This window comes from Saimiri boliviensis, chromosome 2, assembly GCF_048565385.1.
Source record: "Saimiri boliviensis isolate mSaiBol1 chromosome 2, mSaiBol1.pri, whole genome shotgun sequence".
Lineage (NCBI taxonomy): Eukaryota > Metazoa > Chordata > Mammalia > Primates > Cebidae > Saimiri > Saimiri boliviensis.
In genome coordinates this window covers 65,006,556-65,033,833 of record NC_133450.1, presented here as the reverse complement: position 1 = coordinate 65,033,833, position 27,278 = coordinate 65,006,556, and the positions used below count along the sequence as shown (strand labels likewise).

General features: G+C 51.5%; 1 protein-coding gene across 6 annotated transcripts in view; it reads right to left on the bottom strand.

Moving 5' to 3' along the window:
- The window catches only part of TTC7B (tetratricopeptide repeat domain 7B), a 269,079-nt gene extending 242,338 nt beyond the window's left edge, over window positions 1–26,741 (bottom strand). For 4 of the 6 annotated variants that reach the window (XM_039469191.2, XM_039469195.2, XM_039469190.2 and 1 more), the window contains exon 1: window positions 26,456–26,741. In XM_039469191.2, the coding sequence (XP_039325125.1) occupies window positions 26,456–26,576 (121 nt within the window). In that variant the 5' untranslated portion in view covers window positions 26,577–26,741. The remainder of the gene's footprint in view (window positions 1–26,455) is intronic. The other 2 variants (XM_039469193.2, XM_039469194.2) reach the window with 1 other exon arrangement.
- Window positions 26,742–27,278: the final 537 nt, after the last annotated feature.

Genomic DNA, 27,278 nt, shown 5'->3' with positions numbered 1-27,278 from the left:
CTTACTATTTTTCAAAAATCTCTATTTTTAAATTTTAGTGAACTCTCAGGAAATAATGAGGAACCATTTATTTACAGCTCAAAAATTCTTTTAAATTCATTTTAGTTTCTTTTTTCCCATAAACTTATTAATACTTACTATAATAGAGCAGTGCTGTTCAATAGAAATATATGCGAGTCATATATGTAATTCTGAAATTTTGTTTTGTTTTGTTTTGTTTTGTTTTGTTTGAGACAGAGTTTTGCTCTTGTCACCCAGGATAGAGTACAATGGTGCAATCTTAGCTTACTGCAACCTTCGCCTCCTGGGTTCAAGTGATTCTCCTACCTCAGCCTCTCTCCGAGTAGCTGGTTTACAGGAACCCGCCACCATGCCAGGCTAATTTTTGTATTTTTAGTAGAAACAGGGTTTCTCCATGTTGTCCAGGCTGCTCTTGAACTCCTAATCTCAGGTGATCTGCCAGCCTCAGCCTCCCAAAGTACTGGGATTACAGGCATGAGCCACTGCGCCCAGCCTTAATTTAAAAATTCTAACAGCCATATTAAAGAAGGAAAAGAAGCTCAGGCTCGGTGGCTCAAGCCTGTAATCTCAACACTTTAGGAGGCCTAGGCAGGCAGATCACTTGAGCCCAGAAGTTTGAGACCAGCCTGGGCAACATAGCAAGACCCTATCTCTACAGTTTAAAAAAAAAGTGGAATTAATTTAAATAATATATTTTATTTAACCAAAATACTATCAGGTCAACATGTAATCAGTATTTTTAAAATATGAATGAGTTCTTACATTCCTTTTTCATGTTAAGTTTTCCAAATCTTGTGTGTATTTTACACTCACAGCACATGTCAGCTTTAACCAGCCACATTTCAAGTGGTCAATAGCTACATGTAGGCCGGGCGCGGTGGCTCAGCCTGTAATCCCAGCACTTTGGGAGGCCGAGGCGGGTGGATCACGAGGTCAAGAGATCGAGACCATCCCGGTCAACACGGTGAAACCCCATCTCTACTAAAAATACAAAAAATTAGCTGGGCATGGTGGCGTGTGCCTGTAATCCCAGCTACTCAGGAGGCTGAGGCAGGAGAAGTGCCTGAACCCAGGAGGCAGAGGTTGCGGTGAGCCGAGATCGGGCCATTGCACTCCAGCCTGGGTAACAAGAGCGAAACTCCGTCTCAAAAAAAAAAAAAAAAAAAAAAAAAAATAGCTACATGTAGCTAGTGGCTATGATACTGAACAGGAATATCATCACTGTTTATAGAAGTATGTCTAAATATCTACCTTTATATCTGTCTATGTTCCTACAAAGATGTCTAAAATGATTCTCACTTAGTGTAAACAATAGGAATTTCTGAATGCTAGGATTTGAGGTAATTCGTAAATTCTCATCTTTGCAGTTTAAATTCTTTACATTGAGCAAAGTCCTTTTATGTCACTTTTAGAAAAAAAAAAGTAATTCTTCTTTAAAAACTGGAAGTATATATGCCAGGATATTAATAGCGGTTATTTCTGAGTGGTAAGATTATCCGTCTATGTTGAACTTCTTTTCTGTGTATTTTTAAATTCCATAAAATAAAATAGAACTTGGGATTCAGAGTCCTAGATTTAAACACACGTTTGTCACTCGGTGACTCTGGCCCAATGATTTAACCTCATTGATTCAGGGAGGCAATTAGAAGAAGGTACCTCTTTCAACCTGAACAGAGGACCACTGTCTCCTTTCTCCCGGCCCCTCCCGCCTACCCCACCCCTCCTCGCCTCCCTGCCACAGGGACCCTGCATCTGAAAATGGCTGCTTTGGGCAGTCTCTAGGCCAGGGAGCAGAAACAATGGGAGATCAGGACCCAGGCTACCTATTTTAGCTGTGGGGACGCAAGACTTACCCTCTCAGAGCCACAATTCCATTTACGGACTGTGGGTTAGAGCTACTGAGTTCTCGGCAGGAAACCTCTATGACCCAGAGTGAGGACACCTCCTGGCTGGGCCTTAGAGGATGAGTAGGACCCGGGCTGGCAAAGAGCAGAGGGAAGGGCAAACCAGGCTGAAGAAACAGCACAACCAAAACCACCATGCAGAGCCCAGGAGAGCGGAGAAAACCAAGTGCAGGGGAATAGGGTGTGGGTAGAAAGCTGGAGAATCAAGCTGGGATCGTAGCACCAAGATGTCAACACTTCCCCCTCCCGACCTCCCAACTCAGCACCCCCACCACCGGAACACATTCACAGCCCTCAGCAATGGAAAACAGGTCCTGGCCGGGTGCCACATGTGCCACCCCTTTGGAATGCTCTGGCATCCTGAGGACACCGTTCACCGATACTTGGTAAACACCTACTAACCCTCCAAGTGCTGCGGACTTCTCCACAGGTGCCCCATCCCAAACCACCTCCAGCAGCCCCAGGAGCCCTGAGCACCCTGGATGTTGATCAATCTGTCTGCCCCTTCTAGACAGTAAGGACAAGGCCTGAAGGAAGAACCTGTGTGTCATGCACAATGACTGGCTAGAGTCCGTGCTCTATACATGGTGAATTAATTCAATGATGGGGAAGGCATTTGCATCCTCCCCGGGTTAGGATGGTCATTGCCTGGGCAGAGTCTGCTTGTTGTCCCAGAATATTCACTCTCCCTTTCTTCCTTTAGTATTAAAACTCCCAAATTTTATCAGGGCACACCACTGCCCAGCTGAAGAGTACACTTCCCAGGCTCGCTGGTGGCAACGTGGTGCCACGTGACTACATTGTGGCGACGTGGGCCACGTGACTACATTATGGCAATGAGATGGGAGGAGAAGTGTTGCACGAGGCTTCTCGGTTGAGCCTTTAGAGGGAATGGGCTTGTCCGCCAGTCCCTGTTCACCCTACCCCACAGGCCGGAGCATGGCGGTGCTGCTGGAAAATGGTACAGCCGTCTGAGACCACAGCTGGAAGCCATCTATTGAGGATGAGCAGAGCAGAGCAGTGCCACACAGGGAGGCTTGCTAGATCCCAACACCAGAGCTGCCGCCGAGCCCCAGACTGCTTACAATCAATTATTACATGAAGGTGAAACATTAACTTCTATCCTGTTCTACTTTCTAAGTCGCTGTGGCTCTGACCTTTGTTACAGGGGCCAAACCAAAATCTTAACCAGATCTCCCAAACAAGAAACCAACTTCAGGCTGAGAACTCCTATCTGGAAACAACCCACCAACCCCAGTCCTCAAGTTCACTAGTCTCCAGACAGAATTCCTAGAACCCAACTGAGGGCCTCTGCAGAATCCACAGATTCTTTGGTTTCACATCCCAGGATTGCCAAACTCTCATTGAAACAATGGGTTTCATAGTTGCAGAGAGGTGTAAAAACTGCTACCCAAGTGCTGGGCAGGATTCAGGGCCTTTGTGTTTCTCTGATCTGATTCTGGGGGAATGCGCCAGAGTCATGATGCCAAGATGTGGAGAGCGCTCGTTCCATCAGCAGCAAATGGGGGCTGGGCGCTGTGGCTCATGCCTGTAATCCCAGCACTTCATGAGGCTGAGGCAGGTGGATCACTTGGGGTCAGGAGTTCAAGACCAGCCTGGCCAACATGGAGAAACCCTGTCTCTACTAAAAATAAAAAATTAGCCAGGTGTAGTGCTGCACATCTGTAATCCCAGCTACTCGGGAGGCTGAGGCAGGAGAATCATTTGAACCCGGGAGGCGGACATTACAGTAAGCTGGGACTGTACCACTGCAGTCTAGCCTGGGCAACAGAGGAAGATTCCATGTCAACAACAAAAAAAGCAGCAACTAGGAGAGGGCAGCACAGGAAAATGTTCAATGGAGCAAAAGAGGTTTTCCTCAGAATTAGGAGACAATCCCTTCCCTCACAACACCCAGTCTCTCAAGACCATTCAACAGATACAGGCTCTAATGAAGATGTGTACAGTATTGGATGGGGGTGGGAGAGGAGACAAAGTTTGCACCAAGAATGTGATGCTACACATTTGCAAGATGGAAAATGTGCGGAGAAGCGTTCCAGACAGAAGGAATAGAATATGCAAAGATATGACAAGTCCTACTCATTTGGGGAATTGGAAACCTTTCGTTAGAACCAAACCATGAAGAGCTGGGAGAGTGATGTGGTCTGGCTGTGTCCCCACCCAAATCTCATCTCAAATATGGTAATCTCCACCTGTCAAGGGACAGACTTGGTAGGAGGTGATTGGCTCATGGGGGTGATTTCCCCTATGCTGTTCTCGTGATACTGAGCTCTCACAAGACCTGATAGTTTTATAAGTGGCAATTTCCCCTGTGCTTTTTCTCTTTCCTACCACCTTCTGAAGAAGATACTCACTTCCCATTCACCTTCCACCATGATTGTAAATTTTTTGAGACCTCCCTAGTGATGTAAAACTGTGACTCAATTAAACCTCTTTCCTTTATAAATCATCCAGTCTCAGGTAATTTCTTTTCTTCTCTTTTCTTTTCTTTTGTTTTTTTTTTGAGACAGAGTCTCATTCTGTCACCCAGGCTGGAGTGCAGTGGCGCCATCTTGACTCATTGCAACCTCCACCTCCCAGATTCAAGCAAGTCTCATGCCTCAGCCTCCCAAGTAGCTGGGATTACAGGCATGTACCCCACCACACCTGGCTAGTTTTTGTACTTTTAGTAGAGGCAGGGTTACACATGTTGGCCAGGCCGGTCTCAAACTCCTGGCCTCAAGTGATCAGCCCACCTTGGCCTCCCAAAGGCCTCCCCTTGCACCTGGCCAGGTATTTCTTTTTTTTCTAATTTTTTTTTTTTTTTTTTTTTTTTTTTTGAGACAGAGTTTCACCCTTGTTACCCAGGCTGAAGTGCAATGGCGCAATCTTGGCTTACTGCAACCTCCGCCTCCTGGGTTCAAGCAATTCTCCTGCCTCAGCCTCCCAAGTAGCTGGGACTACAGGTGTGCACCACCACGCCCAGCTAATTTTTGTATTTTTAATAGAGACGGGGTTGCACCATGTTGACCAGAATTGTCTCTATCTCTTGACCTTGTGATCTACCCGCCTCGGCCTCCCAAAGTGCTGGGATTATAGGCGTGAGCCACCACGCCCGGCCCCAGGTATCTCTTTATAGTAGTGTGAGAATGGACTAATACAGAGAGGAAAGGGGAATCGTCAGGGTAGTTTCCTATTAGGCAGATAAGTATTGGCTCCTCAGTTCCAAAAAGAGAGATTACAGTCTTATTTGAAATTGAGCACGGTGGCTGCAAAACAATTTCTGAAATTTTTCAAATGTCCAGGTCCTAATTTGTTTGTTTCTCCCAAACAAATTCTGTTTTCTTTGCTCCCCTTCACCCCAAAAAAAGTGAATTCCCTGCCACTCACTCTCCCTACCAGGAGGGCAGAGATATTAAAAACACCAAGAGTCAGGCCAAAGAAATCATCCAAAGGCTGCACGTTTCAGTTCTAAATGATGGAGGGGCCCTGGGTGGTGTGAACAACACTCCATGAGCACTGCCTACCCTTGCTAGGGACCTCATGGGCTAGTAATTTGAACCCACTAGCAAGAAAAGACGTCACCTAACCAGCATTCATTGCCCAATAATGTGTCCAGCTGCAATCCAGGACAGGGCGACAAGAAGGAAAAAAGGCACTCCAGGGCATACAAGAAAATTAACTCCAGACAGATTAAAGAATTAAATATAAAACAGGATCAAAACATTAAAGATAGACTCTTACTTTCAGCCGAGAAGGAGTATTAGGACCAAAATTACTCTCCCATCAGAGACAACCACAAAAACAAGACAGAAAAAAAAAAAAAATGTTTTCAAGACTTTGGGTATCATGCAACAAAGAACAGTGACCCCTGAGAGCTGGGTAACAAACCAGGTGAGCCCACTACGGCCTTGAGAGCTTCCCGGTGCAACACAGAAACAGGGACCTTACATCAGAATTGTGTGCAGGAGAGGCTGAAATCCCCACGTGCCTACGCACTCACCAGGAACAGTGTGGTGCGCAGCTAGCTGTGGAGCAGCCAGACTGCAAAGTGGGGCCAGAAATGCAGTTTCCAGAAAGGAGAGGCTATAGGCGGTGCAATGCAGGGGAAAGAGCTTTGGCCTCTGGCAGCCCTGGGCTTAAAGCCCACCTCCTTCCCTTGCTAGCTGTGTGGCATCAGGCAAGACACTTAACCTCTCTGAGTCCTGGTTTTCTCATTTGGGTATTGTGAAGATTAGCGACCATAGGTAATGCATATAGTCTTAAGTAAGTGGTGAATAAATATTAGCTATTGTTATTTCCATTCATTTAGGATTAACTATTTCCCAGGATAGTTATGTTGAATCTCGTGGGGCCAGAAAGCTGTGTTCACCAGGCCTGAAATGTAGCAGGAAGATATGAACGTTGTGTGAGTCATTAATAGCCCGGCTACACTGAGCTCATCGTAAGCGCCATGCAGTGTAATGAGCAGTTTACCCAATCCGGATAGTCCTGGACACGATACTAGGACGCTAGTATCATCTCCATCTCACAAACAGGGGACCAGGCAGCAGAGAGGAGCAGCATGCCTAAGGCCACAGAGCTGGCCCATCCTGGAGCTGGGTTTGAACCCAGGCCGTCTCCCTACACTCTCTCAGCATGCCAGGCACAAACTACATCATCGGCCTCCAGGAGGGGCCCAGCTTCCTTCCCAACCAGTGGGTGACCCCCGCCCACTTAACCCCTCTGGGGCAGAGGCTGGATGAACGGTTTTGGAGTCCCTCTCCTCCACCTGCTAGAATTCTCAGGGAACAGGGGTAAGCAGGGACTCAAGGGTGCCCAGAGCTGGCTTTGCTTTTCCCTTGGACATTATTTGGGGGTTGAATGAGGCTGCAGTAACCAGCTCCCCAGTGGCTTATATAGGGATATAGGGATAAAGCCTGAAGTTGAGTCAGGTGTGGTGGCTCATGCCTGTAATCCCAGCACTTTGGGAGTCTGAGGCAGGCAGATCACAAGGTCAGGAGTTTGAGAACAGCCTAAAAATATAAAATACAAAAATGAGCAGGGCATGGTGGCACATGCCTATAGTCCCAGCTACTCAGGAGGCTGAGGCAGAAGAATTGCTTGAACCCAGGAGGAGGAGGTTGCAGTAAGCTAAGATCGTGCCACTGCACTCCAGCCTGGGTGACGGAGAGAAATTCTGTCTCAGAAAAGCTGAGACCACGAGTGAGACCCTCGCCAAGGAGATACGGGGAATTAGCCCCTCTGCAGAGGGTCCGTGCCCTGGCTCAGCACAACAGAGCCACTGCTGTGAGCCCTGTGGCTGGCACACACCAAGAGCCCAGGGGCACTTGGCCTCCTTGATCTCCCCCCTGCCCCGGCGAAGGTGGGGCTGTGGCCTTTGCCCCTGGAAGGGACTGCCCTTCCTCCCAGTTCCTCCCTTGCAGGATAAGCAGCTGACATGGAGAGATTTGATCAGATGAGGAAGAAAAAAGACTCTTCTCTATTCCTAGGAGTACTTGACACCAACACAAAAAAATCTCAACAACTCGGATTCTTTGTCTATAGAGAAGTATTTAGGACTATTCAAACCATTCCTGCTGCAGCTGGGATCCAGGAGGAAGAAACACACCCTTATTCCGGGAGGAGCTGGCTCCTCAGTGTCCCCTTTGTTGACACAGCCAGGTTCTCCATTTCTTTGTCTTTATTTATTTATTTATTCTGAGACTGAGTCTCACTCTGTTAACCAGGCTGGAGTGCAGGGGCACAATCTCAGCTCATTGCAACCTCTGCCTTCCCGGCTCAAGCAATTCTCCTGCCTCAGCCTCCTGAGGAGCTGGGATTACAGGCGTGAACCACTACACCAGGCTGATTTTTGTATTTTTAATAGAGATGGGGTTTCCCCATGTTGGCCAGGCAGGTCTTAAACTCCTGCTGTCAAGTGACCTGCCCACCTCAGCCTCCCAAAGTGCGAGGATTACAGGAGTGAGCCAACTCGCCCAGCCCAGCTTCTCCATTTCTTAAGCCTCAGAATGACCTAAGTAAACTCTAGCCCCGCGTTTATTGAGCTTCTGGTAATTCCCAGTAATCTGGCATTTGTAGTACTTGTGATTTCCCTGCCTCCAGAGTGCTGAGAGGAACACAGACCCTGCAGTGTCATGCTGGTAGGGGTATAAATTAGCATGAGTTTCTCCAGGGGGCAATTTAGCAATTTCCACAAAGCAACTGACATACTCCCATACCAGCTACCCAGAAATTCCAGTTTTACGAAGTTAACCCACAGATACATGCATTCTTCAGCACAAAGATGTACAGATAGCGATGTTTACGACACACAGCCCTACTGGTAATAGCAAAAGATAGGAATCAAGCTATAGTGTCCTTGACCAGAGACCTGTTCAGTGAGTTGTGGTGCACCCCATGCATCATGATGGTGCACCCATAAACACATGGAGCGATCTACATACGACTCCATGGTGAGCTGGCTGCAAGCTTCCTGAATCCCATGCTTTGTGGCCTCTCCCACTGACCCTGGGCTTGGCCCCAGGGCAAGCTCTGACTGATTGAACAGTAGAAATGTTAATGCACGCAAAGGCTTAGAAAAGGGCTTACTCACTTCCTCCCTCTTACTCCTCTGTGACCACCAAGAGAACGTGCCTGGGCCAGCCCAAACCTTGTTAGGTTTGCCTCATGCTGGGCACTACTGGCAGGGGTCTGTCTTACAGACTCTGACGGAGCAATGGATGAATAAATTATACTGATACACAGATCCTATGCTTTGGTAGTTTGGCTGAGGGAGAGTACTATAAATAGTTGCAACCACCGCCCCTTACTACTTCGTGAGACTTGCATTCATTTAGTAAAGTGTAATTGGCAAAGGCTTGAGTCAACACCACTAGAGTGAAAGATTAAAGGACAGGTTCTGATGCTTAAAGCAAACACTATTAGTAGGTAATATCTTTGGTCGACTTCTTGAGAGGGCTATTTGGCTTAAACATTAGTTTTAAGACTACATAGTAAACAAGCTAGCTAGGTAAACTAGTCACTTTCCTTTGTACCTGTGCTTTAATCTCTCTGGCTCCTGCAAAGAGACGCTGGCTGCCTTCAGCGTCTCTTTTATGGTCTCTAAAATGGTTTGAGACTATATTCTATAACTTTCTCTAATATTTTTCCCTTAATATTTTTGTCACCACCCTGAGTGAATTCCCACAGAATTAGCCCAGGCCAACCTGCTGAATGATAAAAGGCCATGTGGAGTAGAGTGGAGCTGTCTAGGAAAGGCTCCATACGTGTAAGAGAGCCCAGCCAAGAGCAGCAAAGTCACCGTGCTGACCCATAGCTGGCTGCCAGTGCCTGGGCCAGCCCTGGCAAGCCAGAATCATGGGAAATAATAAAAAGTGGTTGTTTTAAAGCACTAAGTTTTGGAATGGTTTGTTATGAAGCAATAACTAACAATCACAAAAACAGAGAGTTGAAAAAAGCAAGCTACGAAAGAGGGTATATAGTCAGTATTGTGTGTAAAAAGCAACAATAGGCTGGGTGCAGTGGCTCACACCTGCAATGTCAGCACTTTGGGAGGCCGAGGAGGGTGGATCACCTGAGGTCAAGAGTTCGAGACCAGCCTGGCCAACATGGCAAAATCCCACTCTACTAAAAATGCAGAAATTAGCTGGCATGTTGGCAGGTGCCTATAATCCCAGTACTCAGAAGGCTGAGGCAAGAGAATTGCTGGAATCCAGGAGGCAGAGGGTGCAGTGAGCCAAGATTACACCACTGCACTCCAGCCTGGGCAACAGAGTGAGACTCCATCTCAAAGAAAAGCCAAAAAACTATAACGTGTTTTCTTATAAATGTGCAGATACTCAGAATACTTCTAAAAGGACCCCCTGGAAAGTCTAAAGAGTGGCTGTTCCTATGGAAGGGAGCAAGAGGACATGGAGATGATAGAGGGGGTTATTTTTTACCATATACCCTTTGTATAATTTGATTTTTATTACCATGTACATTCATTACCTACATAAAACATGAACCAGATCATTTAAAAAGAAGAAAGATGACCCACGTTACTGCATGCTCTTGGTCTAGAGCGGCTATTCTGGCCACCCCAGAGGGGTTCCCCTGGCTCAGTCCATCATCTCAGAGCCAAGGAAGGAGTTTTACATCTGCGATGATGATGGAAAGCCCATCTCCCAACTCCCTGGGCCTCCAGGCTCACACACCAGCACTCCAGGTCCCCTGCATCTTTCCAAGGCCATGGCCATCTGACTCACCCAAGGGTGCTTGGACACATCTTGCCTCCCTCCCTTCTCTTGCTGCATTCCCAGCCATCCTTTAAGACACATTTCAGATCAGGTTGGGGCAGCTTCTCTTGCTCCCTTGGCCCGGGCTATCAGGGTCCTGGTGGCACTTTGCACATCACCCCCATTTGTTCAGCACCTGCCAGCACCAAGGACTTACAGCTGTGAACGGGACCTAGGAGGTCTTACCTTCAAGGAGCTTACACTCTACACAGGGAAGACAAAGAGACAAACCAAAAATGGGCCAGACAGTGGTAAGAGCTGTGCAGAGGATGAAAAGAGGGTGGCTAGGGCTATTGTGGACTGGGCGGTCAGATCAGGGAAAGACTCCACGGGCAGGGTGTCCAAGACTTGAATGAGGAGATGGAGGCAGTCCTGCAGATCCAAGGGAAGAGCATTCCAGGACAGGGAGTATCTCCTGGAAAGGCCCTGAGGTGGGAACAGAGCTGGTGTGTCCCAGGAACAGCGGGAAGCCCTGTGTGGCTGGGTGGAAGAAAGGGCATTGGGGTGGGGATAGGCAGAGGGGCAGGTAAGCACAGACGGTGGCGAGGGTCTGGCATTCATGGGAAGCGCAATTGGGAGTCTGAAGGGTTTTAAGCAGGGTGAGGAAATGCTCTGATTTCAGTTTTTTAAAAGTTGCCTGTGTTGGCCCTGTGGAGAACGGACCTGGGGTGTGGCTGGCGGCAAGGCTGGAAATGGTTAGGGGTTACTGTAGTAGTGAGGTGACAGGTGTCCATGACTTGTGCAGGACAAGGTGAGAAATGTGTGGAAAGAGAGAAAGAGACTGAATGGGGACATCATTTGAAGGTGAAAGAAAATAAGATTTACTGATGGATTAAACTGGAGGTGTGGTAGACAGAATAACAGCCCCCAGAGATGTCCACATGCTCATCTCTGAAACCTGTGGATATGCTGTTTTATGTGGCAAAAGGGGCTCTGGGGATGTAATTAAGGATCTCGAGATAGGAGAATTATCCTGGATTATTTGGGTGTGCCCACTGGGTCCTTAGAAGAGGGAAGCTAGAGGCTCAGAGTCCAAGGAGATGTTCTGATGGAGGTAGGGAGAGCGACTAGCAGAGGCTAAACCACTGGCGTTAAAGGAGGAGGAAGGTGGCCGGGTGTGACGGTTCATGCCTATAAGCCAAGAAGTTTGGGAGGCTGAGGCAGGAGGATTCCTTGAGCCCAGGAGTTTGAGACCAGGCTAGGCAACATAGTGAGACTTTGTCTCTACAAAAAATTTTTTTAATTAGCTAGGCTTGGTGGTGCACACCTGTAGTCCCAGCTACTCGGGAGGCTGAGGCAGGAGGATCACTTGAGCCTGGGAGGTTGAGTCTGTGGTGAGCCATGATTACACCACTACACTCCAGCTTGGGAGACAGAGCAAGACCTTATCTTTAAAAAAGAGAGAGAGAAAGAGAGAGAGAGAGAAAGAGAGAGAGAGAGAGAGAGAATGAGATGGCACTAAGCAGTCCCAGCAGCCTCTAGAAGCTGGAAAAGGCACGAACATAGATCCTCCCCAAGAACCCCCGGAAGGAACGCGAAACCACGGACAGTTGAACTCAGCCCAGTGAGACCCATTTCTAACTCTGACCTCCAGAACGCTGAGAGAAGACACGTGCATTGTTCGAAGCCAGCAAATGTCGATCATTTGCTACAGCAGCCACAGGAAACAAGCACCCCGGGATGAAGAAAGGAGAGAGGTTGAGGATAAATCCTCGATTGTAGACAGCACCGTGGAGCAGAGCGTGGTGCCCTTTTACCATTTACTGCGGTGAGGAGGAATCAAACCAAGAGCGCTGCTTGGGCCAAGTGAAATGCGAGATGACGACATTCAATATCCAAGTAGAGAAACCAAGTCCAGAGCGAAGCTGGAGGACTGCGCGAGAAGGAGCCGGGAGGAGAAACCTGGACCACGTCTGCTCCCAAAACCAAGGTGAGGAAGGGTTTCTGGAACAATGGATGTTTGAGTGCATTGAAAGCAGCTGGAACATCAAGTGTAAGATCACAGACTACCCAAGAGACCTGGCAGCACACAGGCCACATCAGAGGGCAGCCTCGACGTGAGGAGTCTCAGGGGACTGCGGGGTATGAGCCCAACTCACCGGACTGAGGGTTTGCTGGGGAAGGTGGGGAAGGGGTGGGCCAGTCCTTAGACAGCAATGGGGGTTCAGGGAGCCTTTAGCAGGAAGTCTCGGGTGCCTGTGCCTGCTTAAGGGAAGGGCCAGGAGGGAAGAGGGAAGGCTGCGGCAGCTGGGTCCTGAGAGGGTGAGAACAGAAGGGATTCTGAGCACAGGTGAAGGAGCCGCTGGCCTCCAAAGGCAGTGAGGGCCCCAAGCAGTGACAGAGGGGAAAGCTGGTTGAGTTAGTGGCATGAAACAAGGGGGTTTCCTAATTGTTTTATTTCCTCAGTAAAGTATGAGGCAAGGTCATGAGCTAGGTGTGAGAGAGTGGCTTTCCGAGGAAGGGAGAGTGGAGAGGGTGGAACAGACACTTCGGAGCATGGAAATCTGACCTACTGAAGAGTGGCATTGCTCCTTGAGGTCTTTCGTCACCACTTACGAGTGGTCAACAGGGCTGATGGACATCCCCAGGGGCATACAGCTGCACAGTGCAGGCATGAGAGGCAGAGAGGTGCGTGTAACAGGGCAGGGATGCCGTCAAGCAGTGGGGTTACAAGAGAAGGGCGCACACCTCTCCTAGAAAACACAGATGAGGCCGGGCGCGATGGCTCACGCCTGTAATCCCAACACTTTGGGAGGCCGAGGTGGGCAGATCACCTGAGGTCAGGAGTTCGAGACCAGCCTGGCCAACATGGTGAAACCCTGTCTCTACTAAAAAGATACAAAAAAATCAGCTGGATGTGGTGGCACGCACCTGTAATCCCAGCTAGTGGGGAGGCTGAGGCAGGAGAATTGCTTAAACCTGGGAGGCAGAGGTTGCAGTGAGCTGAGATCGCACCACTGCAGTCCAGCCTGGGTGACAGAGTGATACTGTGTCTCAAAAAAAAAGGAAACACAAATGAGCTGACCCCATGTAAGTCATACCAGGTCACCCCTCCCCTCTAAACCCTCCAATGGTTCCCCTCTCCCCACAGGTGAAGGCCAAAATCCTTCTAACTTACCACCTAGCCCCTACGTCCGTCTATCACCCTCACACTCATGTTCTAGTTCCAGTGCTTGCGTCACGGGAGGGTCTCCATAAATATTTCTGGAATCAACCAATCAATCAATATGTCTCCCCTTCAGGAGACTCAGCTCCCCTGGGATGACTGTGGGCCGGAACCCAGGCCTTCCCATTTCCACGGCAGGGCTCCCTCTGGTCCCCCCAACTCTCATAACTCTCTTGGTTTAAACTGTGGCCCCGTTCAGAGGGCCTGGCTCTGACTCTTGACTGAAAAGCAAAGATGGCAAGAGGCACATATGAAGGGGCCCAGAAGAAGTTGGCAGAAACAATATTCTGGGAAAATCTTGGTAGTCAGAGTCCAGGCTTCGTGCCAGGCCTCCCCCTACATCCACACACGGTGCAGAGGCTAGAACAGGATGGGAGAGTAAAGTGTGGGAAGGGAAGACAATCCTTCCGCTACACTGCAGAAGAGATGAGTACGCTGGTCGCGTGCGTGCACACACACGCACACACATACGCACGCACACATGGACACGCACATGCACACACATGCACGCGCACACACATGCATGCACACACACACATATGCATTCACATACATGCATATGCACACACGTGGACGCACACACACACACACACACGTGTGCGCACATGCATGCACACGCACACAGTCCCCGGAGAAGCCTGACGCAAGGAAAGGCAACCTGAAAGTCATTGGCACAGAGCTAGTTTGGCCTGTCCCCAGAGCCCCGCAGGGCAGGAAGTGACTCCACCAGGCGGGGGGATGTTATCAGGCCAGCCCAGAGGACTTGGAAATGGCCTCTCAGGAAGCCGGCTCCACACAGGCGAGCTCAGCACACTCGCAGAGAGCCAAAAGAAAGGGCTGCAGCCTTGAGGATGCACGTCATTAGGTGGACAGGTGGCACTGAGTCCCGGCCTGGCGGTGTGGAGACGAATGTCTGCTCAGAGGAGTGTCCATAGGAAGCGAGATCTCGGCCGGCCTCAGGAACTTCTCCAAGTGTGGCAGATTTCCCCAAGTGTGATTCCAGCCGGAAAGGAGGCTTGGCACGGAAAGGAGGCTTCACTTCACTTTGCGTGAAGTGAAGCAGTGGCCGGGAAGGGGTGCCACTGCTGCGAGCCAGCTGCGAAAGGTCTCAGAGGCCACCTCCCCAGGCCACAGACTCAGTGGTGAGGCACCTCTCTTGGCTTGGTAGGCCAGGGACGGGTGGGTGGCATTCGCTGCAGGACCCAGGGCCTGGCGTCTTAACTGAACACTCCTTGGGGCTGGCTCACTTCAGAGAAAACATGGCTTCCTGTGGGGCTTCACACCTGCCAGGGCCGGGGGGCAGGTGGAGGGGGGGATTCCTCATGGGATCCAGCCCTCTCAGCAAAAGCGTCCAGCCCATCTGCATTTGCCGAGAGAAGAGGACCACAGAGGGGCAGTGGAGGGGACCTGGAACCCTTCCTTGGGGAAGGCTGCTCTGCACGTGTCCACCCTGCAGGTCCACAAAAGAGAGAAGGTCACAGGCATTCAGCCATCCCCACCAGCAAGCCACTGGCCACCGGGCGCCCCAGGCAGGCAGGGCCACACAGCCACCCTGGGGAGGACACCGACAGTCTTCGCTGTGGGACCAGGACTCAGGCAGATGCCCACAGTCACTCCCAGCCCTGAGCACGTGCCCTTGTCTGCTAAGAGCTATGAGTGCGTCTTAGACGTCAGTCCAGGGCCTCAGGCCAGTGGCTGGCACACAGGTGTTCGATAAGAGTCCAATGAGTAAATGAATCTAAGTAAACTCCTCAAGGGCAGAGGCCAAGTTGTTCATTTAATAATTTTCTTTGTTTTTTTCTTTTTTTTTGGAGACAGAGTCTCGTTCTGTCATCCAGACTGGAGTGCAGTGGCACCATCTCAGCTCACTGCAACCTCCGCCTCCCAAGTTCAGGCAATTTTCCTGCCTCAGCCTGCCACATAGCTGGAATTACAGGTGCATGCCACCACGCCCGGCCAGTTTTTTAAAGTATTTTTAGTAGAGACGGGGTTTCACCATGCTGGTCAAGCTGGTCTCAAAATCCTGACCTCATGTCATCCACTCTCCCTAGGATTACAGGCGTGAGCTGCCACACCCAGCCTAAGCCTCACCTCTATCTGCAAGGTTGGAACAGGGGTGAGGAGGGACTCAAGGGTGCCCCGAGCTGGTTTTGCTTTTCCCTCAGCATTATTTAGGGGTTAAGTGAGGCTGAAGTAACCAGCTCCCAATGCCTCATATAGAGACAAAGCCTGAAGCTGAATAAAGACCACTAGTGAGACCCTCCCCAACGAGATACGGAGAATTAGCCGCCCCGCAGGGGGTCCGTGCCCTGCCTCAGCTCAACAGAGCCACTGCCGTGAGCCCTGTGGCTGGCACAGCTCAAAGCCCAGGGGCCCTTGGCCTCCTTGATCCCCCCCAGGGAAGGTGGGGCTGTGGCCTTTGCCCCTGGAAGGGACTGCCCTTCCTCCCAGTTCCTCCCTTGCAGGATAAGCAGCTGACATGCAGACATTTGATCAGATGAGGAAGAAAAAAAACTTAAGAGTTTCTTTTTTTTTTGGAGAGGGAAGAGGGAGAGAGCAAGAATTTCTTCTCTGTTCCTGGAAGTACTTGATACACACACACACACAAAAACTCAACAACTCAGTTTCACTGAATAATTAATTGAGCGCCAACTGTATGCCAGCCACCGTTACTGGTGCTTGGGATACAGCAATGAACAAAACCAGCCAAAAGCCCTGCCCTCCCGGGGCACATTTCTCTCTGCCTCCCCACCACACGCACAGCACCCCCACATTCTGTACTGGGCTCGCCAAAGCACTGAAGGAACGGCTGGAGGGGGACTGTGGAGTCTGGCAGCCGTGGGCTGAAGCCCGGGTTCCGCACTCACTCGTTCTGTGACCCAGCCAACACTGTGCGTCTTCAGCTTTGGGCCTGAGTCACAATCAGTACAACTAGAACCCCACCTCCCCCAGGCAGGGCTTGTTACATCCACCATCACTGCTGCTGTTATCAACCCACCTGCCCCATGCACCTTTTGCAAAGAACCAAGCATCTGAACCTTTCTCCCCTACTTCCACACACAAGACTCCTGACTCAGTCAGCTGCTTTCAGATAACGTTGGGGCCGGAAACTGCACCGTCTTATTTACTCCTCAAAACAACCTTGTAGTTAAAGGTGAGGCGCAGGCCAGGCATGGTAACTCACATCTGTAATCCCAGCACTTTGGCAGGCCAAAGCAAGCAGATCACTTGAGCCCAGGAGTTCGAGACCAGCCTGGGTAACATGGGGAAACCTCATCTCTACAAAAAATACAAAACTTGGCTGGGCACGGCGGCTCATGCCTGTAATCCCAGCACTTTGGGAGGCTGAGATGGGCAGATCACCTGAGGTCAGGAGTTCAAGACCACCCTGACCAACAGGGAGAAACCCCGTCTCTACTAAAAATACAAAATTAGCCAGGCATGGTGGCGCATGCCAGTAATCCCAGCTACTCAGGAGGCTGAAGCAGGAGAATTGCTTGAAGCAGGGAGGCCGAGGTTGAGGTGAGCCAAGATTGCGCCACTGCACTCCAACCGGGGCAATAAGAGTGAAACTCTATCTCAAAAAAAAAAAAAAAAAAAATATATATATATATATATATATATATATATATACCAAAATTAACTGGGCATGGTGATGCATGCCTATAGTCCCAGCTACTTGGGAGGCCAGGGTGGGAGGATCGCTTGAGACCAGGAGGTTGAGGCTTCACTGAGCCATGATCACACCACTGCACTCCAGCAACAGAGTGAGACCCTGTCTCAAAAACAAAACAAAAAGAGTGAGGCTCAGAAAAGTTGAGTCATTCACTCACTCACTCAAGGCCAGACAAACAGAAAGTGTCAGAACCAGGATCTGAACCCAGGTCTAACAGGGCAAAGCCCACCGCTTTCTCCTGCCCAGGGTTCCTTTCCCCTTTGCTAAATTACCTCTATCTCTCTGGAAGGGTGAACTGCTGTTCCACTTGCCCCGGACTGAGGGAGTTTCTGGGACTCAGGACTTTTGAATGCTAAAACCTGGTCACCCTCAGGCCACTACCCTGCCCAAGGTCCTCCTCCTAGTGCCCTGCCAGACCCTGCTTACCCACTGCCATTGAGTCTGAGCTCTCCAGTGTCCCAGCTGTACCCTCCATGCCTTGTAAGCAATGCTGTCATTGCTGTCCTCAGGCGGCAGGGTCACATTCTGTCTCCCACTTGGACAACCATGTCTGAAGTCTGGTCCTAGAACTCGGTGAACCATAATCACCTGGGGCACTGTTAAGGATCCTGCTTCCTGAGTCCCCAAACCACAAAGACCTCCAGAAGCAGAAGCTTGGGCCCAGCATGCCAGAGTTGCTAACTAGCCCCCAGGGGATGCTGGTGCCCAGAGGCTAAGTGACAATCCTGAACTGTAAGCTTTCCCTACCTGGTGACCTGCTCACTCTGTTTCTTCTGATGCCCCTCTGATACCTGGTGTTGTGCCCACACATAGTAGGTGCTCATTAAATGCTAACCACTGTGGTTCAGAGCAAAGGCTCCCACGCTTGCCTAATCAAATTACCTGAGGCGGTTTAAAATGTCAATTTCCAGCTTGTACCTTGGGCCAAGGGAATCACCACCCTCAGCCGAGATGTCTGGTAATCTATAAACTACACTTGGTTTAGTATTACTCAAAGCATGTCACATACCTGCAGCACTGGGAGCTTAAGAATGCAGAACCCAGCTCCACCCCAGACCCACTGCAGCAGTCTCTCTGGAAGTAGGGCTTTGCAATTTTAATTCTAATAAGCTAAGTAATTTTTTGATCCAACCAGTTTAGAGAAACATTAGTGTAATAGAAGAACAGTGAAACTAGTTGGAAGTGGGCTAGAATCCAGCTCAATTAACAGCTCTAGCCGCAGTCTACGCAATCCCTGAATGAGAATTACCCCTGGCCTCATTCACTTGTGATGATTAACTGAGATCTATGTAAAAGTTCATGCCCAGAATCTGGCACACAAGAGAGACCCAAGAGGCTGGGTGCAGTGGCTCACGCCTGTAATCCCAGCCCTTTGGGAGGCCGAGAGGAGAAAATCGCTTGAGCCCAGGAGTTTGAGACCAGACTGGGTAACATAGGGAAACCCCTGTCTCTACAAAAAAAAAAAAATGAAGAGAGAGAGAGAAAGAGAGAGAGAGAGAGAAAGAGAGACCCAAGAAATGCAATTTATTCTTCTTCCCTACTAGCACTGTTTTAACACCCATGAAGTCAGTACAACTAGTTTCAGATGATCAAGCGACGTGTACAAGGTCACTTGGAGGGCAGACGCAAGAAGATTCTGACTCCAGGCCCGGTGGCCTCTAAAAGGACCAGACCAGATCTGCTCTGCATGGTTCTGGCGCTGCCACCACTAGCCACACTTGATAAGCAGGGATGGACAAACCCCATGGGTGGAAGGGCTGCAGCCACTCCACTAGCTTTCCTGTGGCTGTAGCCGTCTTTCATATTTTATACGACACCCATCTGACCCATCTCTAGGTCAGACATCCGCTCATCCTTGTCTTGGTGGTTGCTGGGAACGCTTCTGAGGTCTCAGAAAATCTCGTCCCTCGTCCTGGGCTTCTCAGGCAGGAGACACTAGCTTTCACGCATGTCTAAGGCCTGCAACCCTCCACCACTTACCAAGCATGAGGTCACTCAGAGGGTCAGGAAGCCACCCACGTGTGGCCAATGTGAATAAGGAGCAAAGGCCACTCCCGCATGCCCAGGGCACAGCTGGCCGGGCAGCTTGGGTGCAGACGTGCTCTGGGTAAGTGAGAGGTGTTGTACCAGTTAGAATGCCTTCAGCAGCCAGTAATAACCAAATGACTGACTCAATGTGGCTTCGGCAAGAAGGAATTTATTCTCTCACATAACAGGAAGTCCAGAGAAGGGCTACTCCAGGCCCAATGCCATCCGCAACCTGGTGATATAGTCAGACGAGATTCTTCTTGTCTCTCTGTACTGCCACCCTCCTTGGGTCTGCCTTACTCCTAGACCAGGTGCCCTCACGGCCATAAGATGGTCACAGCTCCAGGCCTCAAAGTTATGAACGATTTCCAGGGGAAAAAGAGGGACCACGTCTTCCCTTTTAAGCAGGGCACAAGGAAATCTCTCGCAGACGCCCCGCCACTGAGCAAATGCTCCCTGATGTCTCATTGGTCAGAACTAAGTCACATGGTCACACTCCAACCAATCGCAGGCAAGGGAGTGTATCTACTGCGGCCAGGACTCCTACAGTGAAGCACATGGCGCTACTGCTGACAGCTGAACAAAACTGCGCCCAATCAAGGAGGAAAATGAGTCGGGGCTGGGGGAAGCGGGTGGAGAATGCCAGATTAACAACCCGGGAGCCTCTGGCTGGCCATGATTCACAAGACCCCACCAACCCCAAGGACAAACACCTGTCCTTGCAGGATGCCATTTCTCAGGGACAGAGTCATCACGTGATATTCATGTAACTTGGCCCCCACTTCCATTTTGGAAAATCCTCAGCCTGACTTCCTTACTTAGGCCTGTTCCAACTGCTCAGAGGCCTCGGCCCATGAAAGCCAACCCAATTCAACACAGCATGTGCTATGAGCCCAACTCCATGTCATGGGGCCAGAAAGGTAGAACTATGGCCCTTGGCCCTCTAGAAGCTGACCATTTGGTAAGAAGACAAGGCACATGCCAAAACAGGTGGAGTAGGGGAGGGAAACAGCCCTGAGCTGGGAGCTGAGAGTAGATAACACCCCCCACCACCAGCAACAGACAACAGCTGGGAACTAGTGAAGGCTTACTCTGTGCAGGCACTAGGAAGCACTTCTGGGTATTTTGGTTTTCTCTTCATTTGATCCTTACAAGCTCCCTGTAAGTTTGGCACTATCGTCACAGGTTCATAATATCTTACCTACAGTTTCTGAAATCCAGGACTCTCTAAAGACCAAAAGTTGTTTTTTGCTGTTAATCATTTATGGGATGGCAAAAACCTCAACTGAACCCATGTGAAGCTATTTATAGTCTATTTCTCCCTTTTGCAGTGACTGCTCATATGCTTTGAGGCAGAAATACTGACCCGTTTTATTACAAAATGCTGCCCCAGACCCCATTGGGAATGTCACCTAATGTCCAGTATACATAACATGTTCTAAAAAAATCTGCATTCTGAAATACATCTGGCCCCAAGGGCTTCCATAAAAGGGTTTGGGATGTGTGTCACCACTCTACAAAGGGGGCTTTGCCAGTTGAAGGTAATCCCTCTTGGGAAGCAGGTGAGCCACACTTTGAAACCAAGCAACCCAACTCCAAGCCAGAGCTCTTACCTGCTCTGCTTGCTTCCGCCACTTGCTTGTTGGTGGCTTTAAGGAGACATCTCCTTCTCTGGAACTGTTTTGTCATCTATAAGAGGCTGGACTACATCAATGGGTCTCAAAGTCCTTTGTTTTAAGTGTATTAGCCTTTCCTTCAAAGGAAGCCTTAAGGAAAAGTATAACTGCTCCAGTGAGTGAGGTCTGCTCACCCAACCTCCAGAGCCCTAAAGCATGTTCCCACAGGGGTTCCTGGACAGCGCAGTTTGAAAACTGCGACGCAGCATAATCTCTAAGGTCTTCTCTGGTTCTAACGTTGTATAGTTGTCTTCTGTGGGGCAAAGAGCCTTTTCTGTGATGAAAGGATAGCTGGGAGGAACTTGAACCAGACCTTGACAGATGGGTAGGCTTTTGATCTGCAGAGAAGATTCCAGGGTCAAATAGTGTGAGCAAAAGTGCACAGACAATAAGCAAGGTGTGTGAGAGGGTCCAGGAGGCCACAGTAGCCGAGGGAGGTGGGGGAACAAAGGCAGTGCAGCAGGTGACGGGAGGACATGCCCAGACCAAGCAGATGGAGGAGGCCGGCAGTGAGCTGCGCAATCCCAGTCCCACTGTGTGCAGCCACAAGAAATCAAGGTTCTTCTGCCCTGACTACCACAGCCACGAGCCCCAATGCCTAGCTCAGTGTCATCAATCGGTCACTGTCAAATAAATGAGTCTTTTAAATGCAAAATGCAGGACACAGGTTCTGTCACAAAGGTGTGGTCTTCTGGGGACAACAGGGCAGAGTGTTTGAAAGCAGGAAGACCGGCCCGGAAAGGCCAAAATGGAGGGTCGTGGGAGGTCTCACTGGTGTCCTTCCCTGCAGAGGGGAGCAGCTGGGTTCCCAGAAGTCTGTGGTGCCCCAGGCATGTCCAAAGAAGCCACCTCTAAGCAACAGGGCCACCTCACCCCACAGCAGAGACTCTCGTTAAACCTCAGTCCTGTTTCCCGAGAAGACCCTCCGGCCAGCCAAGGAGGACCACAGTCCACCCGACTCCTCTCCGTCATGGGAAGTGTGCATGAGCCCAGGGGGGCGTGCAGGAGCCGGGCAGCCTGCACCCCCACCGAGGGGAAGCCACATTGCTGTAGACGCCGCACTTGAAACAGCACGGATCTCCACACCCTCTTCATGGGCTGAATACATTTGCCTACCAAACTTTGCCCCAGAAATACTCTTTGTTTCCAGCACCAGTTCCCTACCTACCCATCACCAAGAGGTAATTAAAATGTCTCAAAATCTTATAGGATCCAACAGGCAATGATCTCCTCAGGGAGAAGCTACCATTTGGGGCCTAATCTTTCTAAGGGAGCTCCGTCACTGAGCTTGCCTAAGAAGATTAGCAGGCTGGGGAAGGAGGGAAGCCACCCCCCGCCCCAGAAAGGGGAGCGGCTGTCCGTCAGGGCAGGCGCAGACCTCCCAAGTGCCTGCTTGTGTCACTGAGATATGCGGGATCTTGACAGGGCACTAGCTCAAGAGTGTCATTTCTAGGTCCCCCACTCTCTTTTCTTCCCTGCCAGGCTGATAGCTGCGACTTGGCCTTCCTTGCCCAGGGTCACACGGGGTCAGCAGAAGGGAAACAACCCCGCCATGACCATGTGCCCTGGCTGACAGGTATCAGCCCACTGAATCCTCACAGGTGCCCCGGGAGAGTGGGCATTCTGAGCCCTGGCCGAGCAGGGAGGAAAGGCAGGCTCCGAGAGGCTAAGAAACGGGCCAGAGGTCACCCAGCCACTACAGGTAGAGTCCGAATTGCAGCCCAGGTGCCAGGTCACTGCATGGGCCTGTCCTCCCAGGGACGAGGACCAGCCTGTGAGCCAAATGGAGCCGGTGTGCGGTTCTCCGTCTTCACCCCTGAGCGCCCCCGCTGCTGCCTCAGCTCCAGGCCAGGGCACCTCAGGCTTCCCCATGTCCCCCAAGCCCCTGGACACCTTGCTGAGATGTGGATTCTAACCCCACACGTCTGAAGCAAGCCCAAGAATCTGCATTTCTCACAGGTTCCCGGGTGACGCCCACACCGCTCGTCCCCGGGCCACGCTTCAGGGTGTCAGATGGTGATCACGAGGCCTAGGCTTCAGGGGGACTGTCTCCCCCCAACCCTTAACTTAGGTGACCATTCTCTCCTGGGGCTCACCCGGGCCTGGCGCACAGCTAGCTACCATCACATGGGGGTTTTCTGAGATGGTACAGTGAAAATGGTGACTACAGCAGGGTAGAGGCAGAAGATGGATTTCTAGGTTCGGTTTTCAACTTGGCATTTGTCCTTTTCTTCCTTATCCACCTCTTGGCAAAATGTCTAAAGCAATTTATCTCAGAGGAGCTGGGCTGGGGCAGCACACTCTGAAAGCGTCCACTATGTAGAGCCCTGAATGGGAGGGGCTGCCATGCTTCCTTCCCGTACGGAGCTAATGCTGCTAGGTGGGGAAGCCCACTGCAAGGGGGAGCTTTGGAAAGGAGGGTTCCTCTGCTCAGAACTCTCCCGCAGCCCCATCTCAGAGGAAAGCCACAGCCTTACCCACGGCCTGCAAGGCCCCGCCACTGTCTGCCCTTGAAGTCCCCTTCCTAGGACACACTTCTCGCCTCCTTAGGTGTCATCTCGGATGCTGCCTTCTTGGGGAGACCTTCCACGGCCACCTTATTTCAACTAGTAGTTCCTGCATCCCGCATTCCCAGCGCATCCCCAAAGCACCTATACCCTTCCCCTTTTTCCTCTTCTGATAGCACTGACCACCATCTGACACCCTGTAAACTTCACCTAATGATTATATTGATTATCTGTCTCCCGGCCCCTTCCCTACTGGGATGTGAGTTTCAAAAGGACTGAGATTTTTGCCATTTTTGTCTGTTTTGTTCACTGGTGTATTTCCAGGGCCTGAAACAGTGGCTAGCATAGAGCAGAGACTTGCTCTTTGTGGAAGGGAGGGAGGGAGGGAGGGAGGAAGGAAGGAAAGAAGGAAGGAAGGAAGGAAGGAATGAAGGGAGGAAGGAAGGAAGGAATGAAGGGAGGGAAGGAAGGGGAAGGAGTGGCTGGCTCTGAGAGACAGTAGCTATCTTAATCCTCATAACAACCCCTGCAAGGTAAAGTCATTTAAATCCCATTCTAAAGTGAGAAAAATGAGGCTCAGAGTGGTTAAGTGATTTGACCAATGTCACCAAGTCAAGAAGTGGCCAAGGTCACAAGAATCAGGCCCCTGGCTCGCTGGTTCCAAACATTGTACTCTTTTTTCTTTCCTTTTTTTTTTTTTTTTTTTTTTTTCCTGTGGTTGTTTTCAAGGTAACTGTCTTAGTATGACAAACATGGCATTCAGTTGCTTTCCTTATTCTAAGCAGCAGATGCTTTAACTTCAGGATTTTGCAAAATCTGCCCAGAACTTGTGCTCATGCACCTGAGAATCTATGCGGGAGCTGGTGCCCCGAAAGCCAGGAAGAAGTCTCTCTGCCAGCCCGACAGCGGGAAGGCCTCCAGTCAAAGGAAGGAAAGGCCCCTCTTGCAGACAACCCCCTGAACACCAAAGGAGAGCCACAATCATTCTGGTTTGGTTTCATCATTTTCTTGGCTTCATCGTTTTATTTTCCTACACTCGCTCTCTCTGATCTTTTCAAGTCTGGGTAACTTTTTGCCATCCATGGCTACCACTCACCATTTGAGTCTCTGGCACAAAAATCTATTTCCCATGAGTTTCCCCAAACTGAATTTGCACACAGACCCATGAACCGCAGTGCCCCTGCAAACCCCACTCCCAAGGCCCACTCATGACCGCATCCTAGGCCATCGGGAGCAGCCCCTGGGAAGACAGCCGAGCCTTTTAGGGGCCATGAAGGTGAGGAGGAAAGGCCCAGGCCACCAAAAACCCATCTACTCTCTCATTCCAGGGACCACCATAGCTTGAGTCCCCTGTCATCTGTGTGTCATTCTCAATCAAATTAACTCATCTGTTTTGTTTCAATCACTTCTCCCTATCTGAAGCTGTGCTGTTTATTTATTTCCATATTTGCTTATCATCTACCTCCTTCTGAGACCAGGGTGAGGGCATGAGGGCAGGGGCTTGGTCAGTGCTGTTCACCACTGTTCTGTGACTGGCACAAGTGGGCATGCAAATATTAGGTGAATGAATAAGCAGACAGCAGGAAACACGTGGATTCAGAAGAAAAAAGACCAGGAGGCTCACAAGGAAACCCATTTAATCCTAACATCAACCTGTACAGAGGCATCATTCTGCCTACACAGCTGGGAAGCCACAAAGTAGTCCCGAGACTGTGCAACTCCAAGAGGAAAAGAGAAAATGCTGCAGGTGAGCGGAGAAGCAGGTGAGCCCTACTCAGAGGGCAAGGGGAAGCTGCCTCTGGGGCCCAGGACTGCACGCCATCTCCTCAAAGGCTGACATAACTGAGAGGAGTCCACATTTTCCACCAAGTGGAGCCCATATAGGGTCTGTGCTATCTCCACGCCCTTGACACCACCATGGCACCTGCGTTCACCCAGAAGATAACTGCCCACAGCACACGTCCATCATTGAGAGTGCACAAAACCAAGTTCTAATTTCCAGGCACTAATACCATAGGACACAAACATAAACCACCCTCCAGGAGGACACGTGACATCCCTCTCCTTTCTGAGCAGTCTGAAGTGAGAAGGTTGAAAATAGTGCAGATGGCCTTCCTTAGAGCCGTGCCGCCATCCATTCATTCACTCTTTCATTCATTCGTTCAGCCAACATGTGCTCACCAGGCCTGGGGAAGGAAGCCCAGGGTGAAATGAGACAAACCCTCTGCCCTCTGGCCACTGTGCACTGGTGCCTGTGCTTTGGGCGGGTACTAAAGGACAAGCAAATATTAAAGATACTCACTTCCAAAACAAATAAGGCCACGTGGAGCTGTGCACTGGAATGGGATTCTGGATGCAATTTTGATTTGATTGGGTACAAGAACCAATTCAGTGAAAGAGGTCATGGACCAACTCCAGGCAGGAGGCTCCTACTCAGAGGCCGCCTCAGACCCCCTTCTGGCCCAGGCACCAACCCCTCACCCAGCCAACTCCATCTCTCAACCTTCTTCACCCACATTCCCACCTCGCTCCACAATCTTCTCCCTCCAGGTTCCCCTGGCTGGATTTCTCCTCTGTTCCCAACCCTGACCTCTCCGGGTCGGCAGCCTTGATACTACTTCTCTGAACGCCGGGACCCACATCCCAGCCTGCCTTCCACCACCACCCCGCACACCCCGAGTCTGCGCTTCCACCCAGAGCCCCTTAAACATCTTATGTTTACAAACCAGATTTCCCATACTGTGTTCATTCAACACCCCATACTCCAGACCCCCATAAATACATTCTGATTCCCTGAGCAAACCCTACACACACTGACTTCACCCATGTCCTGAGGGACCCCCCTGACCCTCATCACCTCTAACTTCTTAGAAGCCCCAGGCCGGCCCCTAACCTCCTGGGGTCCCAGTGGAGCAGCGGACTCGCCGAGACCCCCTCCCCGACACCCCAGACTCCGCAGAAGCCCGCCCTGCACCTTTGAACCCCGGATGCCGGCACAGCCCCTGGCCCCCACACCGCGTGACTCGGGACACCCGGGCTCCCCCAGGCCCCGGCCCCGCGCACATCCCCTGGGCCGCGGCTCCCTCGCGGCCCGGCCGCGCCCCTGCTAGCGCCCCGCGGCCAGCCGCGCCTCGGGGGCCCGTTCCCGCGGAGGCCGCGGCGCCCCCCGCAGCCCAGGCCGGCGCGCCCGGCGCGTACCGTTGGCGATGAGCTTGGCCGACAGCTGCTTGACGAGCTCGGGGATCCGCTCCCACTGGCACTCGGAGCGGCAGCGCTCGATCTCCGTCTCCAGCCGCGAGCCCGCCTTCTTGGTCGCCATCGCGGCCTGGCCGGGCCCGGCCGCCCGCCCCGCAGGCCCCGCAGGCCCCGCCGCCGCCGCCGCGGCGCCCCCTCGCAGCCTCCCGCCGCCGCCGCGGGCTCGGGCTTCGGCTCCCGGCTCCGCGGCGTAACGGGAGCGCCGGCTGGGGAAGGGGCGGGGAGGCGGGCGGCGGCGGCGGGCGCGGCGGGGCCCCGGGCGCCGCGAGGAGCGGCCCCTGCCGGCCAGGGCCGGAGCCGCAGCACTAGCAGGGGCCGGGGCCGGGCCGAGGCCGGGGCCGGGCGGGGGCGGGGCCGGGGGCGGGGGCGGGGGCCGGGGCAGAGGCCGGAGACCGAGGCCCGCGGGACGAAGGGCAGGATGGGCAGGGAGACCAGGGGGAGGGTCTGGGGGTGTCTGGGGTGGGGTGGAGACCGAGGGGAAGTGGGGGTGGGGGTGGGGAGCGGAGTGGGAGAGAGATCTGACCAAGGGCAGGTGAGGGGTCTAGTGGGGTAAGGGTCTGGGCAGGATGAAGGTAGGGGAGAGGATCAGGAGGGAGCTAGCGACAGCCTGGGATCTGGTGTGACCCCCAGGAGTAGGCCAAGCAAGGGCAGTGACCCTGGGGAAGGTCACCGCCCGGGGGAACCAGTGGGCCTGGTGTGAGGGGTGCGGTGGGGCGGGCCGAGCTTGTGCTGCCATCTCAGGTGGCCAGCGGTTCCCTGGGGCCCA